The sequence below is a fragment of the Mauremys mutica genome, chromosome 1 (genome assembly GCF_020497125.1).
Source record: "Mauremys mutica isolate MM-2020 ecotype Southern chromosome 1, ASM2049712v1, whole genome shotgun sequence".
Taxonomy (NCBI): Eukaryota; Metazoa; Chordata; order Testudines; family Geoemydidae; genus Mauremys; species Mauremys mutica.
This window is the reverse complement of record NC_059072.1, coordinates 108,368,660-108,388,522: the sequence shown is the minus strand read 5'-3', so window position 1 is coordinate 108,388,522 and position 19,863 is coordinate 108,368,660. Positions and strand designations below refer to the sequence as shown.

Sequence of the window (19,863 nt, the reverse complement as noted above, 5' to 3'; positions counted from 1 at the left end):
CATTATGCTAAAAAAATATACTAACTTAGAGGAGGACAGTGTCTGCCTCAAAGACCTTGCAACCTAAAATATCCAGACAAAAAAACAGAAAAAGGGTGGTGAAAATGGGATCAAGCAATTTGACCAAGGTTATGATGATGAACATACCTTTTGTTAGTTCACTTTCTTTTATTTTATGCATACATTTATTCAGCACTTCACTTGCTGTATCAACACTAGTTTGGGAGCAAAACATAGAATCTGAAAAATCTAAAGCAATAGTAAAGTAATTATACTAACCATAAGGCTCACATCAATAATGGTTCTGATTTTTTGTTTCAAATAACATGTAGAAAATAAAATAAACCTGCCTACAATGGGGAAATTCAACAGTCTGAGAATTTCCTTTAAATTAATTAAAAATAAATACATACATTAAATAAAATCCCCTACTGCAGGCAAATATGGGGAACAGTAGGACTCTCTAGTCCCCTCTAGTCTATTCAGTATCCATTTTACATATGTGCTGGCTGCAGCCATGATGCTTCTATCTTTGACAACTGGGGTGTCTCCTCAAGTCCTGAGACATTGCAGGAATTACTTGAGGACCTAAAATATCCCCCAAAGCCTGAGCCTTAAGCCAAAAGCCTGGAGTTAGGCAGATATAGTAAAATGCAGATTTTGTACTTTGAATGCAAATGTAGATCATGATACTAAGTACTCCTCAAAGTGCTATGTATTTTCCATAACTAAAATAGCAGGCCCACTGTTTTGCTTTTTTATGTGTAAAAAATGAAGTACTTACCATTTTAGCATTTTTCATTTTTTTCAGTAACAAGTATCGCTCATTTGTTTTGTTTCACACACTGTTACCATAAAGCAAGTGGCAAGACATTTCTAAATGTGTAAAGTTGTCTTGAAACTTGAAATATCTAAACTGAAAAAGAGTAAACAAAGCAAAGTTTGCATGTGGGCTATAGTTTTAAGGCCACAACTTTTGAGAGATTGAATTTGGAACAGAAAAAGAGTCCTTCTATAATATTGATAGACTGGGGGGAAGAGTTGAGACAGGCAGTGCAAACGTATGTATGTACAGATGCTCTGCCCTATTCCTTTGGAAGCCATTTAGGTATATCTGCAGGTTTTTGATAGAGGAATTTGTTTTCTATTATCTCGTCTAGCTGTATTTTTCTTGATTTTGTTTGCTTTGCCTTTGGCGCGCTTGTACTCGCTTATGTTTGAAGATGACTTTGAGAAGAGTTGCCTGAGACTACATAATTTTACATTTAAAAGCTTGAGTGGAGCAGAGGAAGCTCACTGGGGACCTCCTGGAGGATTTTCAGTTTTTAATTTTGTTATATACCTATTCTTTTAGACTACAGTGTATTGAGAAGAGAAAGACCTGAAGGTTTTGGTGCATTGACTCTCATTTTTTTATGGGAATTCAGGAGTAGTTATAATAATTTACATTTATACATTTCTTTTTGCCCTGTATGGTCCTAAAACTGTTTACAAATTTAAACTGAAATACAAACTAAATGTTGGGATCGCTTCAACCAGCAAAGAAACACAGTTGTTCTGGGGTGGAATGTTGCAGCACTGTCGGCAGCAATATCAAAACATGATATGACATACAGAATGCCATATCCATGTATCTGTTGTACAATTTGTTAGCACTGTGGCACCAAAGAAAAAGATCCTTGAGAAATCACGTCAGCTGTAGCAGAGGAGTACAGACTGTATTTTAAGTCTGACAGTGTGTATCCTAGATGGGGAGTGGCAGTGGGAGACAGTTCAGGAATGGGCGGTAACTGTTCTCTAAAATATTCTTGTACCAGCTCAGAGGAAATTAACACAGCCATGATTTACCAGACAGATGTTTCCTTGAAATCCACATTATCAACTAGTAAGGTTCTAGAGGAATGTTTGGATTGTCCCTCTCAAAATGGCAGTCATCTCCCATTGTTCTCAATGAGACTAAGGCCCCAAATTCCCTATAGGATGATGGTTAGTCTCCTGTGCTGTGTGGAGGTAGAGATACTCAGTATCATTGTGAACAATGAGGGAAAGAGAGAGAGAGAGAGAGAGAGACCTTCCTCAAAATGGCCACCGACGGGTGAGTGTCATAGTTCCTGTCCTATTGAGAACCGTGGAAGATAGCAGACATTTTGAAAAAGGGCTTTTCTTTGTAGAGTTCTCAGTAGTACAACGCTGTATTGAGACTTTCAGTTATCAAGAATAGGAAAAATTACCATTAATCCAAAAATAAATTATTAAAATGCAGTCAATGCATACATTTTCTCTGAGTGCTAACTCTATGGGAAGTTATTGTGTATGGGAAGTGTGTAGTTCCATTACTGAGATCATTGGGGGTGGGGAAGGGCAAAGTCTAGCACCAGATACTAAATTACTTTACGTCAGTTTGATTCCTAAACAAATCAGCAGCTGTACTTGTAAACTCTTAGAAGATACATTCTATACTCAAACAAGAAGTGTGGTAAATTTGGGGAGGATATGCAGTATTGTTCATACAAAGCAAAGAAGTTTGGATTCCTGCTTTTAAGTACAAAACAGAACTCAGCCTTAACTATGGAGTCACTACAAACACCTCCGTAAGGCACCCGTGGCATCTTTAAACGACAGTGACTATTGGGCTAAGTAATCTGCAGATGAGAACTCTTGACACGTGTCCTGTCTCCCTCATATCACTGAACCACTACCGCCAAACAAGTAGATACAACAGTCATTAATAATGTAATTACAACTTGATTTCTTCAAATATGGCTGTGGCAGAGCTCTGACCTTGTCCCCGTGGGTCCTGCGCTTTTAGGTGGTTTATGCTAGCCTCAGTGGCTCACTGTGACCCTCCACATAGCCCTTCTCTCTCTAGGGCCAGGGTTACAGTCTACTGAGCCCTTTTCATCATAGGCCAGCAAGGAGGTTGGTGAGAGAACTCCCACAGTCTCTGTCATCCCTAGGGGCTTATTTCAGAACAGTTTAGCCTCCTGTCCTGACAGGGGCCTGACTTCCCCTCCCAGGAGATGTTCCTGTAGTGGTGGGTTGGGGGGAACCCGGGCCCGCCCTCTACTCCGGGTTCCAGACCAGGGACCCTAATGGTAGCAGCTGTTGGCAGCCAACCTTTCACTGCTGGAGTTGCTACATTTTCCCTGGGCCATTTCCCCACAGCTTTCCTGCTTCTCCCTTCTTCACCCTTACCTTAGGGCTCCCTTACTGATGAGGGTGTCTTCATTAACCAGCCTTTCAGCCACACTTCCTCTCCCCTGGCTCTCTTCTGCCTGACTGGAGTGAGCCCTTTTTATAGTATCAGTGGGGCCTTAATTAGAGACAGGTGGTGACATTAGCTTAATGGCCTCACCTGACTCTTTGCAGGTTAATTAGAGTCAGGTGTTCTCATTAGCCTGGAGCAGCCCCTGCTCTGGTCAGTCAGGGAACAGAAAACTGTTAATCCAGTGGCCAGTATATCTGCCTTCTGCTATTCTGCTGTACCCAACTGGCCTGGGTCTATCACAATGGCCTATACACAAATGTCAGTTAATTTTAACTATCTGGAAAATTTGAAGTGACTGCATTATTCCTTTCTTAAAATCATTTGAGACAAAGAAAAAACTGATGGAGATACTACATTTCCTAAAGGATCAAATTTTAATTAGTCTTAACTCTCAAATTAATTAATGGATACACTTGTAAATTCTTAGAAAATTCATGTTATATTCAGTAAATGCTGTAAGTTTGGGGAGGATACACTGTACTTCATGTACAAAACAAAGATTGAATTTCTGGTTTACATGCAAAATAGAACTCACCTATAACTATGGAGTTGCAACGGAAGCCTCCATAGTGAACTTCCTTTCCCCTCCATCCCAACAACATGACAAATAACACCTGCCAACAGATTTCATGGTGCGTTTGGGGTGGTTACTGGATCTACGAAAGTAACTGTGGTGATCCATGGATTTCTTGTATATAGTTGTCTGTAGAGTTCCATTGTTGAAGCTGATTGTGGTGTCCAGGAGGTTGATGCTGGTGTGAGAATGTTCTAGAGAGAGTGTGGTGGTTGTTGAAGTTGTGGTGGAAAGCTGCGAGGGAGTTTAGGTCGTCTGTCCAGAGGATGAAAGTATCATCAATGTATCTCAGGTATATCACTGGTTTCATGGTGCATTAACTTGTGAATGAAGGTGGAAGCCAGAAATGAAATCATAACCTTGCCTCTTAGCTGTTAGCAAATTCCTTTCTCAGAAGCATATATCACTCTCTTTTTCAGACAGCTGAAGTGGCACTGGCCAATCTGAAGAATAAATATGAGAATGAAAAATCAATGGTGACTGAAACCATGACCAAACTGCGAAATGAATTAAAGGCTTTGAAAGAAGATGCAGCAACCTTCTCATCCTTGAGAGCAATGTTTGCAACCAGGTAAGGGAAACTGCCTCATAGCTTTCTCTCCTGCTCAATAGTTGAAAGGCAAGCCTATGATGTGAGGGAGAGTACATTATCATCTACATGCATTTCTTCTCATGCTCTTGATGCGCCTAGTATCTGGATACAAAAGCTACTTTCCTCAAGGTGGGGGTGAGGCAATATCTTTTACTGTTGGTGGAAGCTTTTGAGCTTTCTGCAATACCAAAGCTTTGTTGGATGAAGGAGAATGAAGTTTGTAATGCAGACTCTGCAAAAGTTTCAAGCTTCCAAATGGCACCAAGCTGCATGCCTCTGAAAATAATGCTTTTAAGTGGCAATGCCAGTACAGCCTTGGGTAAAGTGTTAAAAATAACTATATTAGAGCCCTTTATATTTGGATTTATACTCTGTTTTTTGAAGTGGAAAATAAACATTAGATTTATGTGCTTTTTGTTCACACTCAGAAAAGATAACACAGTGATTCTGCCATGTAAAATCCTTCACATTGAAAAAAAATCTATAATTCCCTATCAGTATGGCTCTGCTATAACCCAGCACTGATAATTATCAGGTGACTGCAATTTCTCATTGCACTGTAAATTATTATTTTCTACAGCTGTTGGTATTTCATTTATTATCTTCTCATTAATAGGTTTAAAAATGTTACACACCTTCTGCAGTGAATTTTTCAGTTCTTCCCAGCAGGATCATAATTAATCATATCTTGTGGGGTTTTTTGTTTTGTTTTGTTTTGTTTTTACTAAAGGGAACTTTCAGTTTTAGCTGGTTTCTTAAAGGTGACCTGCAAATAATTATTTTCAGAAGATCCAATACCAGCAGCAATATATGCTGAATTCCCCCAACTAACCAAAGAAAAAGAGATATTCAGCACTTTATGGGATTAAATCACCCTATTTTCCCCTTCTAATCTGACACCACATTTACTACAGGTTCCTGCTTCATGTAGTGCCCTATCATGCACTAAATCAGGGGTTCTCAAACTGGGGGTCAGGACCCCTCACGGGGTCACGGGGTTATTACATGGGGGGTCATGAACTGTCACTGTCAGCCTCCACCCCAAACCCCACTTTGCCTCCAGCATTTATAATGGTGTTAAATATGTATACAAAATATGGCTGTCAATTACATGCAGTTAACTCATGCAATTAACTAAAAAAAAATAATCGCAATTTAAAAAATTAATCTGTCTCAATTGCACTGTTAAGTAATAGAATACCAATTGAAATTTATTAAATATTGTCAAGTATCAGAGGGGTAGCTGTGTTAGTCTGGTTCTGTAGAAGCAGCAAAGAATCCTGTGGCACATTAAATATTGTGTATGTTTTTCTACATTTTCATAAATATTGTATTTTGTGTTGTAACTGAAACCAAAGTGTATATTATTTTTTATTACAAATACTTGCACTGTAAAAATAAAATAGTATTTTTCAATTCACCTCATACAAGTACTGTAGTGCAATCGCTTTGTTGTGAAAGTGCAATTTACAGATGTAGATTTTTGTTGTTGTTACATAAGTGCATTCAAAACAAAACAATGTAAAACTTTAGAGCCTACAAGTCTACTCAGTCCTATTTCTTGTTCAGCCAATCGCTAAAACAAACAAGTTTGTTTACATTTACAAGAGATAATGCTGCCCTCTTCTTATTTACAGTGTCACCAGAAAGTGAGAGCAGGCATTTGCATGGCACTTTTGTAGCCAGCATTGCAAGGTATTTATGTGCCAGATATACTAAACATTTATATGCCCCTTCATGCTTCGGCCACCATTCCAGAGGACATGTTTCCATGCTGACGAGGCTCATTTAAAAAAAATGCATTAATTAAATTTCTGACTGAACTCCTTGGGGGAGAATTGTATGCCCCCTGCTGTTTTACCTGCATTTCACATATATTTCATGTTCATACCAGTCTTGGATGATGAACCAGCACATGTTGTTCATTTTAGGAACACTTTCACAGCAGATTTAACAAAACACAAACAAGGTATCAATGTGAGATTTCTAAAGATATTTACAGCACTCAACCCAAGGTTTAAGAATCTGAAATGTCTTCCAAAATCTGAGAGGGACAAGGTGAGGAGGGTGCTTTCAGAAGTCGTAAAAGAGCAACATTCCAATGCAGAAACTACAGAACCTGAAAAAAAAAATTAACCTTCTGTTGGTGGCATTTGACTCAAAAGATGATGAAAATGAACATGTGTTGGTCCGTACTGCTTTGGATTGTTATCGAACAAAACCCATCATCAGCATGGACACATGTCCCCTGGCACGGTGGTTGAAGCATAAAGTGACATATGAATCTTTAGTGCATCTGGCATGTAAATACCTTGCGATGCCAGCTACAATAGTGCCATGAGAACTCCTTTCAGGTGACCTTGTAAACAAGAAGTGGGCAGCATTATCTCCTGCAAATGTAAACAAACTTGTTTGTCTGAGCAATTGGCTGAACAAGAAGTAGGACTCAGTGGACTTGAAGATTAAAATTTTACATTGTTTTAATTTTTAATGCAATTTTTTTGTACATAATTCTTCATTTGTAAATTTATCTTTCATGATAAAGAAATTGCACTACTGTACTTATATTTTTAATTCACCTAATACTATCTTTTTGTTTTCTTACAGTGCAAATACTTGTAAGAAAAAAATATAAAGTGAGCACTGTACACTTTGTATTCTGTGTTGTAATTGAAATCAGTATATTTGAAAATGTAGAAAACATCCAAAATATTTAAATAAATGGTATTCTATTATTGTTTAACAGTGCAATTCATCACGATTAATTTTTTTAATCGCTTGACAGCCCTAATAAAAAAGTGATTTTAATATATACGGGGGGACGTGTCACAGTCAGAGGCTTGCTATGTGCAAGGGGTCACCAGTACAAAAGTTTGAGAACCTTTGCACTAATCTAACCATATTACATGCACAGTTTCATACTGGAACTTTTCTATAGTAAGTAGGAGCCAGATCAACAGCTGGTTTGAGTGAATGTAGCTTCAATGACTTCACTCCAGAAATGCATGGTTTTGTATAGGTTTTAAAAATCTGCTTATTCATCTTTTAAAAAGCACGCTTTGTGAGGTATACATAGATGTAGGCCATTCCAGTCTGCAGCAAGGACCTGAGGAGGGTGTGGCGTCAGTGGCATAAAGCAGACTGCTTATCATGTAGAGCATGAGCCAATAATCTGCTATGTGGCTGCACTTTGGAAAGCTTGAGAAAGGAAATGTCAAAGTAATGTTAGGTTGTTGGTGTACTGAATGCACCTCTTTATCCCACTTGGGACACTGTGTTCCTCCACCATTCACAGATGATTTGCTATACATTTCAAAGAGAGATGAATACAGAGATATCCCATGCTTACAATTAATTTAAATGCTAGGATGTTCTTTTGATCCCTGAATTATCAGAATACAGCATAGATAGGGACTGTTGACTACATTGTCGACCACTACACATACAGGAAGTCCTCACTTAATGTTGTAGTTATGTTCCTGAAAAATACAACTTTAAGTGAAATGATGTTAAGCAAATCCAATTTCCCCATAAGAATTAATGTAAATCAGGGGGTTACCCATATATATATGTAAATACACAAAAAACACAAACATTATCTCCCCACATGTCTTTAAGGGTTGAATCTGAGTCATTTATTTTACAGGATGTTTAACCATTTTTGGCCATGTTGACTTAACATAGCCATTAATGTTCTTCAGAGAGCACTTACTCTGGCATTCAGCCATGAAGGCTGGGAGGTGTTGTACCTCAATTTCCCATTTTGCACAGCAGTTTAAGCTTGTAATGGTTTTTCTGCTGCGGAAAAGTTTTAGGAATGTGCATGGCATTAGCTGTGAAACTTTAACGTTATTAGGCTTTTTAATCCAGAGTGTGTTCTTACTCAACCAAACAGCATAATTAGAGGGTGTCTATTATGTACCACTTTTGACATGTTCAAGGACTTTTCCAAAAGACTGTGCACAATGTACATTTTTACAGTTTTTGTTATCAACAAGTTAGTCACAATTATTCGCAATAATATTAACATCAGTTTTATCACCTGCGTATGTCTACAATCATTTTTGTCATGCCTCGCCTTTTCTTTAGACAAATCCTGTGTTAGTCAGCTTGTTCCATGTTCCTGTTGAACCTTTGTAGCTTCTTCTTTACTTTAGGGTTTTCCTTAACATAGGATTTCACTTTAACCATTTCCTTGGTGTTTTGGTATTTTAGAGTTAACCTGTACTTCCATTACATAATAACCTTTTTCCCTTTCTCCCTGTTCTGGAGGGTCAAAATCTGAGCTCTTTTGCTTAACAGAATCCATTGGCTGGCTGGGTATGTCCTCTTTGCTAATGGCTATGGGCAAGTCGGTCTTCCCCCAGTCAAGTCACGTAATTTGCATCAACACAGACACTAGCCTGTTTACCAGTTTTCAGATCCTCAGCCTTTACCAATTCCAAGGCTGGACTCTGTCTTAAAGAGATACCATCTATTTTCACTAGCATGTTAGATTTAAGGTTCTTTTGTCCTTCCCCTACCAACCTCTGCTTCCACATGGACTCAGAGGTCAAGACCACTAAGAGACTACAAGACATATCCAAAATATCTAGAGATGAGAGTTTACCTAGGGTGACCAGATGTCCTGATTTTATAGGGACAGTTCCAATTTTTGGGACTTTTTCTTATATAGGCTCCTATTATTCCCTGCCCCCATCCCGATTTTTCACATTTGCTGTCTGGTCACCCTAAGTTTACCTGCCATCCCCTGTATTCTCGACAGATTAACTGCACAGCTGTTCTCTTGCTCTGCAGATTCGGCTATCCAGTTTTCCCTCTGAACCTGAGATATAGACTGTTTACTCAAAGAATAAACATGAAGACATTCCTGTCCCAACAACATTGTCTCCCCAACAAGCTGTAGGGCTGTTTAAACTCCCTAACAATTTTTAATTTATCTGAAATCTTCTCAAAGCTATCCGCACTGGATTTTTTCAAAAGCAAGGCCAGTGGATCCATGCACATTTGAAAGACTTTGACCATTAGGCACCAACACACTTTCCTCAGAAGAGAGACTGTTTACCATCAACAATGGCCCATTAAGAGCCAGGGGAAATAATCCCTTTTCACAGACTTCAAAGACTTTACCAAGAAATTCCTTTTCTTCTGCAATATCATGTACTGCAACAGATTCTTTTTGAGCTTTATTTATGTCCAGAACCGACTTTGGCACAACAGACAAAACACCAAACTCCTTCTGAGTTTCACTTACATCCAGAATCACCTCTGGCCCATCAGGAGGATTTTTACACAACCCCCTTTCAGGTAAACTGCTAGACTTCATAGTCAAAAGATTAGAAGCATTCTCTTCCTTGTTACAAGTTTCCACAGTGTCAGTGGGTAACATAGTCAAATCACCTTCATGCTTTCCTTGTGCCCTGGCTGGCTATGATATCAACCTGATCAGACATGGTTGCCATATTTTTACCCAGCAACACACTAGCAACAGGCAAAATAGAAGCACCAGAATCATTTGGTCTCTGGGAGCTATTTGTGACATTAACTGGATGCAACCTAGTTACAATGTCATTATCCCTAGCAGACACAAATTTAGGACCACTTCCTTCCTGGGCTTTAGCTGTATCCAGAATCAACTTTGGGTCAACTGATAAATCTTCAACCATCAGAGGCTGACAGGCTTCTTCTGTCTGCTTTACAGACAGAGAACTAGAGAGAGACACTGTTTCTCAGCAGGCATGCTGCTATTCAAAACAGACAAACAATTGGCGATATCTTTTTCTTTGTCCCAGCACCCATGGCTGATTTCAGACACATACCTGGAAAGTGAGGCAGCTTCCTTAACAGGCAAGTTTGCTACCCCCAACACATAAACTGCTATTCTCCACATTATACTGAGCTACTTTAATCAAATCATTTTCACATTGGTAGGCACACTTTCACAAGCTTTACTAGCCAACAAAACATCACTCACCAAGACTGTACCCTTTCCTTCCTCAATTAGGGCTTTAACCTGATCACCAACTTTATTTTGCTCTAGAGAAACATTTCCCTGAGTCTTATCTAATGCCAGATTCACTTCTGGGATATTAGACAGACATTTAGAAACTTTATTCACAGACAAACTGCTTTTTTACACAGACAAACAGCTATTTTCCACCTTCCTGAGGTTAGAAACACCCTCTTCCTGGTCATAGCAAAATTGGTTAAACACAGACAACTGTCTAAAGTCAAATAACATACCAACATTGTTATAAACTGGACTTTCAGAATGATACAGGTTTTGCTGTTCTTCCATTGCTTTTTTGATTTGGAGCTTAAGTCTGACAACCCTCTCCTCAGCAGCCAGCCATTCCATGTGACTTGCATGGGCTTCTTTCTTTGAGCAGATTCTTTCTCCAGCTGGGCCAAAGCTTGCTTCTTTTGCATTTGAATTTCTGCCAGTTTTTGTTCAAACTGCTGCTGGTTTCTCACTGCAAGCATTTTTACTGAGTCTGCTTCCTGATCCCTTGTCATTAGCAGATTTTTCAGTTTTTGCTCCGGGGCCATTTTCTTAAAAGACAACCCCCTCTGTGAGCACGATTCTTCAAGGCTTTTTCTGTTATGATCTTTATAGGATCGTGGGTCATTCACTGTAACTGATTTTTAACCCTTAAACGCTCCAATATCAAAATTAATTTTGACAAGCGTGTGGTTCTGATCCAAAAACCCAATTAACCTGTGGTAATGTGTAGCCTAGCATGACTATACCACTGTGACTGAGGTCCCAGTGGGGGCCAGCTGAGGTCACTCAATTAGGGTGAACTGCAAAGAATGGGGCAGACAAACCCCAAAGCTGGTGGATAATTCAATACTTAGATTTACCAAGCCAGCATAAAACAGCTTCTTCATTACCTCACTGGTTATTCAGAAGTCAATAACACAAAGTCAATAACTTAAAGTACCCAGCCTCCATCCAGGTACCCAAGTCAAATATGATGAAGATGTCTGAAAATCATATTTCATCACATAAAGAAAAGATTCTACCAATCCCAAAGGACTGGACACATTACCTCTCAGGTTATTGAATATGCCAGATCTTACCCAAATGTACGCATAGTTAGCTATACGAATTAACATAAGGCAATTTGCTTGTTCCTCCACCATTCACAGATGATTCGCTATACATTTCAAAGAGAGAGGTATACAGAGATATCCCATGTTTGCAATTAATTTAAATGCCAGGATGTTCTTTTGATCTCTGAATTATCAGAATACAGCATAGACAGGAACTGTTGATTACATTGTCCACCACTATACATATATATGTAAAAACAACGAGGAGTCCTTGTGGCACCCTAGAGATGAACTCATTTATTTGGGCATAAGCTTTCATGGGCTAAAAGTGAGTTCTAGCCCACGAAAGCTTATGCCCAAATAAATATGTTAGTCTCTAAGGTGCCACAAGGACTCTTCATTGTTTTTGCTGATACAGACTAACACAGCTACCACTCTGAAACATATATGTGTAAATACACAAAACCACAAACATTATCTCCCCCTATGTCTTTAAGGGTTGAATCTGAGTCATTTATATCTGAGTCATGGCCCTTTCTGGCCATGTGTCACACCATGGAAGGGCATTGTTGGGGCCACCGTAATCAAGGGATCACTTATCAAGATCAAATGCCTTTTATTGGCCTATAGAGTTTTCCTGTATGAGTCTAATTGTATAGAGTAAAAACAATAAAATATGGATGACACTATTGCAGGCTGGTTTATTTGGAATTAGGCTCCACTTGTCTGTTAGAGTTAATCAGAACCGTGAGTAACATCACATAGTGATGTGCATCAGTGTTTAAAAATGTGTCTGCATGAATTATAGAAGGCAGTGTTGGTTCAAGGTAGTGGCACTGAAGTATTCAAAGGGGGTTGCATAGTATTTTGTGGGCACAGACAGTCATAAAAAGTCAGTGTGTTTTTTAAATTTCACTGCAGATCATCTGTATCAGTGCAGTGTTTGGTTCTGTTCTGCTGAAAATGTCCCCTCTCTTCTCCCTCCCCCCAAAAATCTAAGGAATTTTATATTTGTCTCTCTTTCCAAATGCTCAAATGATACAGCAAGTCATTGTCCCCTGTTTTGAAACGCTGTATGTCTAAATAAAAAGTGCTACTCCAAACAATGTACTGTAGGCATCCATTCAAGAAAAAAAAATCTGTCTGGAAAAAAATGGGAGACTGTGAGATTTTTCTAATCGTGACTCTGTTGTAGCATAACCTTGAGCATGAAAATTCAGTTGTGTAATCTGCTGTTCAAGAAAAGTAGAGTGGTCCCTATGGCAACCCTGCATCACATGATCTCTGTTTCTGAGTCCATACTGCAGGAAGGGCATTTCTTGAAAGAAGAGTTATATTATAAATATGGATATTAAAATGATTTCTTCTGTCTTATAGTATTTGCAAGGAGAGTATTTTTTCCTCTATGAAGTACACTTTTCTGTTTTATAGGGAAACTTTTGTTTGTTTGTTCTGGTGCTCCGCTGTACAAAATCAGATATACCATCTTTGTGGTGATGCAGCATTTTAAATGCATGTCTTCAAGGCAGGGGCGGCTCTAGCAATTTCACCACCCCAAGCAGGGCGGCACGCCGCGGGGGGCGCTCTGGCGGTGCCTGCGGATGCTCCACCGGAGCCGCGGGACCAGCGGACCCTCTGCAGGCACGCCTGCGGGAGGTCCACCGGAGCTGCCTGCCGCCCTCCCGGCGACCGGCAGAGTGCCCCCCGCGGCATGCCGCCCCAAGCACGCACTTGGCGTGCTGGGGCCTGGAGCCGCCCCTGCTTCAAGGGGGAAACAGCAGTCCTGTTCCTCACATGGATGCTAAAGAGGCAGATCCCCCATCTGCTCCCCCTCTCCTGCCAGGAGCACATGCTCCCCACAACTCTAGATCTCCTCCCACCCACCACAGGGGAAGATTTGATAAAAATCCATTTCCTGTTTAAAGGAGGATCCATTTCCCATGCTCTCCTAAGACCGTTGTTATTTTGACCTTTGCATGGATTTTTGCAAAATTTAGGGAGTCAGTTAAGGCCAGATGAGCCAAGTTAACTGAGTGAGGAAATATTATGTGGTGGTGGAGAACAGGCTTGATCTCTTAACTAGTCATCTCCAGACAATCTAATGTTTGGGGTTTTTTCAAAGTGAGGAAGTTTAAGTGTAATCATGTTTTGGGGCACTAGCTGGACTCCATTAAAAGATTATTTCAGTCATAATTCTTTTATAATGGCATTTTTTGTTTGTGAATATTAATAGGAATTCATGCTGAAGCTTATTCAACAGAGGAAGTGATCTTCTGGAGCCATAGACATAGATGGAACCCTGCTGGCAGAGTAGAATTTGAATTCCTATTTATTGCCTGGACGAGCAGCAGCTGATCTAATCCACTGCCAACTGCTGCTGCTCACCTGAGCCCCAGATCTGATCCCTAACCCACCCACTCAATCTGCTGCTCCTTCCTGTATCCCTAGACCTGATACAAGACGCCTGTCCTCTCTACTCCTTCTGAGTGAGTGGCAGAGGGTTTGAGCATCACTCCTGTGAAACAGTGTGACAGAGTAACACACATGGAGAGAGCATAGTAATAGACTGACGCCTTTTAAAAAACAATCTTAATTTCCACATGCCACAGCAGACAATATAGTGGGAGGGGGTGAGAAAAAGCGGTCTAGTGCTGAAGGAAGGGAGAAGAGGTCTTGGCTCTCACCCCACCTTCTTGCTGGCCATCACGGCTGAGCCTGTGTTGGGAGTGGGTGTTGGTGATGGTAACTGACTGGTGGTATGGGCCAATATCAGCTTACTTCCATTCCAGAGGAAGGGGTAACTAAGGAGAAAATTGTGACTCTGAGGATAGAGCACAAGTCCCACTGAAAGTCAGTAGAATTTGTGCTTCTAAATCACTGAGGTGTATTTAAAACTCCCATTCTGAGCCACAATGCCTCTTGGAGCCCCGCTTACCCACCACTCCACGTCATTTTAGCGCTTAACTTCTTTCCACACAATATCTTGTGGGGCTTAATTAATGTGTGTAAAGTGTTTGGAGATTTTGGGTGAAAGGCCCTATAGATATGCATATTATTATTTCTTGAATCAGAAATGTTTACCTTTTTATCCCATGACTGCATGTTGTATGGAATATTTAACAGAGGGAAAGTACCATGGCTACAACAGGTAGTTACCTCCTGTAAACGGGAATAGCTTCCACCACTGTGGACTTCAAGGAGACTTGTAGCACTTTGGTGATTCAGCAGCCTCAAAAGCCAATCATAGCCTTTGACTTGACTGGTTTGTGGCTATGCTTAACCTTTTAGAACACTGGTTCTCAACAAACCATAGAAACAATGGGCCGTACATTTCTGAGAGATTATAGCATACTTTGGGTAGTGGTGTAGATCAAGTGACTTTAATTGCCCTGCAATGAATTGTCAAGAATGCCTTATTGCTGTTATGAAAATAAGTTTAAGATGTATAGAAAATTAAGGATAACAGTCAGAAAACTGCTTTTATTAGGTCATCAGTGACATGCATGTGAGGTCACAACCAACCAGTAAAAAAAACCTCCTAGTATGTCCAAACTTCTAAAGCCAATTTATGACGATTTCCTGTACAACAGTGAGAAGTGTGTTTGTCTAAATTGGTTTTAGTAACACACATCTTCATTAAGCCTTATGTTTAAATAATAACTGCACAGTTACACTGTTTTACAGGGCAGTTGTGCAGTTGCAAAGCATGTATTCTCTGAGGTCTAAGGCCAACTAATTTTATCCCAACAAGGAAACTGCATCATTGGCATATGAAAGCAAAGCAATCAGTTCTGTTGCTAGTGTTATCCTGCAAGTGTTTGTGTTGTTGAATCTAGTAGTTACATTTTTTTGTAAATTTCCCATTGGGGATGTAGTTAGAAGTCAAAGTTTCTTTATCTCTTCTTGGGTAAACTGAAGAGGAGAACTGGAGAAGGGAGATACAAGATCTGTCGGATCCCAGTGAGTAAGAATTTAAATCTGAAATCGTGGGTATTACAGCCATTTGTATTTCAAATTGATCTAATTTCCAGGATGCTGACATCATTCTAGTGGCCCTGTCAAATAGATTTATTAAAACACCCATAAACATAAAACTGCTTCTATCAGCGAGAGGTGTCAGAGACGACTGTAAGCCAGCCAACATTGCGGCAGTATCTGTTTCCCCCATAGTTTGAACAATCAAATGCAGTCCTGCTTGTTAAAGCTCTGTAGAAAGCATATATTACTGAAGCTATGGCTGGTTTACAGTGATTTTGTTTGCAATTAAAATTGCTAAAATCACTTGAAAGAAGAGCACTATGTCTATATAGATTGAGTAAAAATTTTCCAAACACTGCGATCCTGCTTTCTAACTGAAGGATAAAAGTTATAGACTAAATGGTTTCATCATTCAGTTAGCGAGAATTCAGAGGTTTATTGTGAGTCAGACATTTCGAGAGAGAAAATAAAATGATGGACTGGGTGTTTATTTCCTGTTGATAGAGCTATTAGGGTTAAATTCGTCTCTGTTACACAGTTGTAAATCCATAGTAACTCCTTATACTTCAGCAGAGTTACTGTGGGGTGACACTTAAATAGGGTTTTGCCCTTAGTACAGAAATGGTAGGATTTTGTTATTTAAATACATCTTTTTTTATTTTATGGTGAATTCAAACAATTTTTGTAATGAAATTTCTAACATAGTGGGTGCATACTTTAGTATTTTTTAAAAAGCATGTAGGAAGCATTTGATGCTGCTGAGAATGAGTGAGTGATACTATCCCACTCTAGTTATCCATAGAGCAGTTTGACTATCAGGACAATTGGACTGCATCTAGTAAGAGTTCTGACTGGAAAAGAGACTCTGCATTTAATAGAATAAAAGCTGTTTCACTCCAGCAACTGACTAATGCCATGACATAATGTCTTGGCCCACTGTTAGCTTTAGAAATCCCTGTTTAAAGCCATATCAAGTCAGACTCGTTTTTCATTTTCAAAGCATTTTATAAACATTAACTATATCACCTGGAGGATATAGTCGTACCTCAAAACCTGCCAAAGACCAAATATGAGATGAAATATGGGTCGAAGTCCCAAAATGAGTGAGACAAGGAGAACTGTGGTGTAGAAACTCAAACTATTGAGTGATTGATTTCTTTGACATTTCTGTACAAAGTGAGTTTCATGATTCAACCATTCTGATGTAAATAATGTACATTTAGAATAGTGAGAGAATGTCAGGTTGTTGTAAGACTAAAACGTAGATGTAAAATAAGTGAGGGGTAGATAAGGGGTATGATCAGATGTGAATTATTGTTTAGCTCCAACACTGAAGTGTTGGGAGAAGTAGGTGGATCAGGAGAATGGTAATGGGAAACGAAGCTTTTGTTTACAGTTCACCATTTCAAATTCTGCTAAGGGGGTGAGCTAGAGTGTCTGAAAGTTATCACCTGACAGCTTTTGTGTAAAATGAGCAAGTGTCCACATCACAAAACCCTAATCACTACAATTTGCCTCACTCGCTCCCTTATTGGAAGTCTGGTCAAGGACTGAATGGGCCTAAACACCGAACAGCCTCCTGATCCCTAAAAATGGCATATACCCTTTGAACAATTAGCACTGGCTAATAATTGAAAGCATCTCATCACACAATCTATGCACTACTGGGTACTGAATGAAGATATTCCTGCTCTTGTTTTATGTAATACTTTGCTGTAGGTAGAATTTATTATTTATGACCCCCTTCATGTTATGTAAATTATCCATTTAATTTGCCCACATCACAATTGTGCTCAAAATTAGGGATGGTCCTAAACCAAAACCATAGAGCTAAATTCATGAGCTGGATCTGAAATCTGAAAAGTTTTCATGGGCCGCACCAGTGCTCTGGATCCAAATTCTCTTGTTGAACTTGAGAGTTTGAAATCCAGATCTGAATCCAAATTTTCTCAGAGTAGTGGGGGGCAAGGTTGAGATTAGGCCTTTCCTAGAGATGAGTTTGCGCTGTGAACTGGATACAAATCTTGGTCTATGGTTTAGATTTGGGGTGTTGGTTCAGGCCCATCTCTGCTTTGCTCTGTTTGGTTCTTAGAATACTTCACTAGGCTTCTGTTCCATTTGTTTCTCCAGGTGTGATGAGTATGTCACACAGTTGGACGAGATGCAAAGGCAGTTGGCAGCTGCAGAGGATGAGAAGAAGACCTTAAACTCTCTATTGCGGATGGCTATCCAGCAAAAACTTGCCCTCACCCAGCGATTGGAGGATTTAGAGTTCGATCATGAGCAGTCCCGACGCAGCAAAGGCAAGCTTGGAAAGAGCAAGGACAGCCGCTCTAAAGTAAGTGAGGAAGCATCAGCCACCGTGCCAACCATAGACACTTTCCTCCTGCATAGTCAGGGCCCACAGCAACCAAACTTACTGGTCAGCAGTGGCACTCAGAGGAAAAGGTATGCATGCAGTGATCTTTATAGTACAGTGCAGTGGCCAGACTTTAGTTAAAGTCATTCACTGAATTGTAAACAGATTATTATTAATTATTATTATTATTTATTATTTTGGTTGGGGAGAAGGGAGAGGGGAGGATAAAAATAGTGGCTGATTGAAACTCAAAGCCTGGCTAAGTGTGTTTCTGATTCCATCTACCCATAATGTTATCTCCTCCTTTTTCCTATAGTTTTAGACTATATTCTGTCAGTGTTTCAGTGCACCTTGTATGTCCTTTTAAAATGAGTTAACGTTTTGCACACAGCAAAATAACCTCCAGAAATAAAAAAAAAAGCATTGCTCTGTGAGCATGTCCATGCTTTTTTTTCAAAACAAACCAACACAATCTTTCTGATATGCTATAGTGCTTGCCTCTGTCTCCTCATGAGTGGGAGAAGGATATGGATGTGTTCACTCGGATGAACTTTTCTGCATATTCAAAGGGAATGACTGTGGTTTATAACCTAAAGCAGATGTTCTGGTTGTTCAAGCAGTGAATTCTCATGTTGTCTTCTGACTGTCATGCCAAAGCTGTGTAGTTGTGGAGATGTCAATGGTTCTGACAATGAAAAGGACTCCATTAGAGAAGTGTGCTGGATGTTCATTCCCTTTCCCTGTACTTTCTGGTCACAATGCAAAGGATAAGAAAATGTTCAGGGAGCCCACTAAATGCTGAATATAATGATCAGGGGGTGGGAAGGAGGGTGGAGAATAAATATATAAACCTCATCTCCTCCTCAACTATGAAAAAGAATTTCCAACGCAGGCAACATGCCATGTTGTGGAAACGATAGGAGGTGGCAACACTAGCTGGTTTTACCTGTTAAACAAATTAGCATGCTGTTGTCATTCATGAGGCATTTAAAGATAATTAAAGTAAAACTCTTTTGTTTCCATATGTATTTTTCTTGGATCTCCTGCAAGACTATTCTCACCTTCCCCTTGTGATCAGAGCCATCCCAGGACTTCAGGGACCTACCTACAGAATATATTAAGAGCCCCCCTTGATCCCACCTCCACAGAATCATTTCTTCTGAGGGGCCCCCCTTCCATGAGTGAACTCATCCATGAGTACCGTCTCAGCAAGGAAAAAAGGTTAACCGTGGCCATACCAGGTAAACATTTTTTCCTTGGGTGCATGTGGTGCAAAGTGATTAGCAGAATAGGGAACCCCAAAACTGCACACATGATGTAATTTGGGCACCTTCTGTCAACTTTAAAATCAAAATGTCCTCTCCTATGTAATCTGTTGCAGCTGCTGGCAGAACATCAGCCCCCACATGTACAAAAACTGGTTCTAGATGGTGTGGGACAAGTTAATCCATTGTGTAAAAGCAGACACAACTCACATTGGCATCCACAGGAGTTGCACCCAGTTACACCAGGGCTGAAATTTGGTCCAGTGCCTCTTTTGTTAGCCAGTGATGAAAATACAAACTGAAAGTGAGAGAGGAATTAGGAGTTCAAAAACACTCACTATAGCATATAATGGCTGGAAATAGGCAAAGGCCAACAGTAGTATCTGTGTCCTGCTTGTGCTTGGCTACTTGATGGAGTTTTTTAAAGGTAATATTAAGCTCACAAAAGATTTATTTTATGTACATTGATTCATGGGGTCCATCTTGCCAGGAAGCTTTCCTGGTTCCTAAAGTCATGTCATCGTACTCTTCGTGGTGCCAAACTAATAATTGCTATTTTTCCTTAGAAATCAGAAAGCAGTTAGGATGGTCTGTGACTGAGCAGTGCTTTTAACCTATTAACATGCACACTTTTGATTGTCAATAGATATGTTTAACTGTTTTCTTTGAAGCTTGCCAAACAGGAGAAGCCCAAACAGAAAATGTAAGAAGTAAAGACCAGACTGGTGGCATCCTCTGAAATAAATAAAATACCCGCTATAAGAAAACAGC

At 39.8% G+C, this 19,863-nt stretch overlaps 1 protein-coding gene and 1 long non-coding RNA gene across 14 annotated transcripts in view; one reads left to right on the top strand and one right to left on the bottom strand.

Annotated features, from left to right (window-relative positions):
• BICD1 (BICD cargo adaptor 1) overlaps positions 1 to 19,863 on the top strand; it is a 303,349-nt gene that overhangs the window by 239,830 nt on the left and 43,656 nt on the right. For 3 of the 12 annotated variants that reach the window (XM_044990201.1, XM_044990174.1, XM_044990193.1), the window contains exons 6-9: positions 4,262 to 4,413; positions 15,409 to 15,450; positions 17,599 to 17,916; positions 18,878 to 19,068. In XM_044990201.1, the coding sequence (XP_044846136.1) occupies positions 4,262 to 4,413; positions 15,409 to 15,450; positions 17,599 to 17,916; positions 18,878 to 19,068 (703 nt within the window). Of the gene's footprint in view, positions 1 to 4,261; positions 4,414 to 15,408; positions 15,451 to 17,598; positions 17,917 to 18,877; positions 19,069 to 19,863 lie in introns of those variants that run through there. The other 9 variants (XM_044990269.1, XM_044990255.1, XM_044990227.1 and 6 more) reach the window with 5 other exon arrangements.
• LOC123351126 lies at positions 784 to 14,750 on the bottom strand. Of its 2 annotated transcripts, none has more exons than XR_006573929.1 (3): positions 14,647 to 14,750; positions 3,804 to 4,285; positions 784 to 916 (listed from the first exon to the last, which is right to left on the bottom strand). It is a non-coding gene; the product is annotated as an uncharacterized LOC123351126 (long non-coding RNA). The 2 variants fall into 2 exon arrangements; XR_006573928.1 differs by lacking the exon at positions 14,647 to 14,750 and adding an exon at positions 10,678 to 10,785.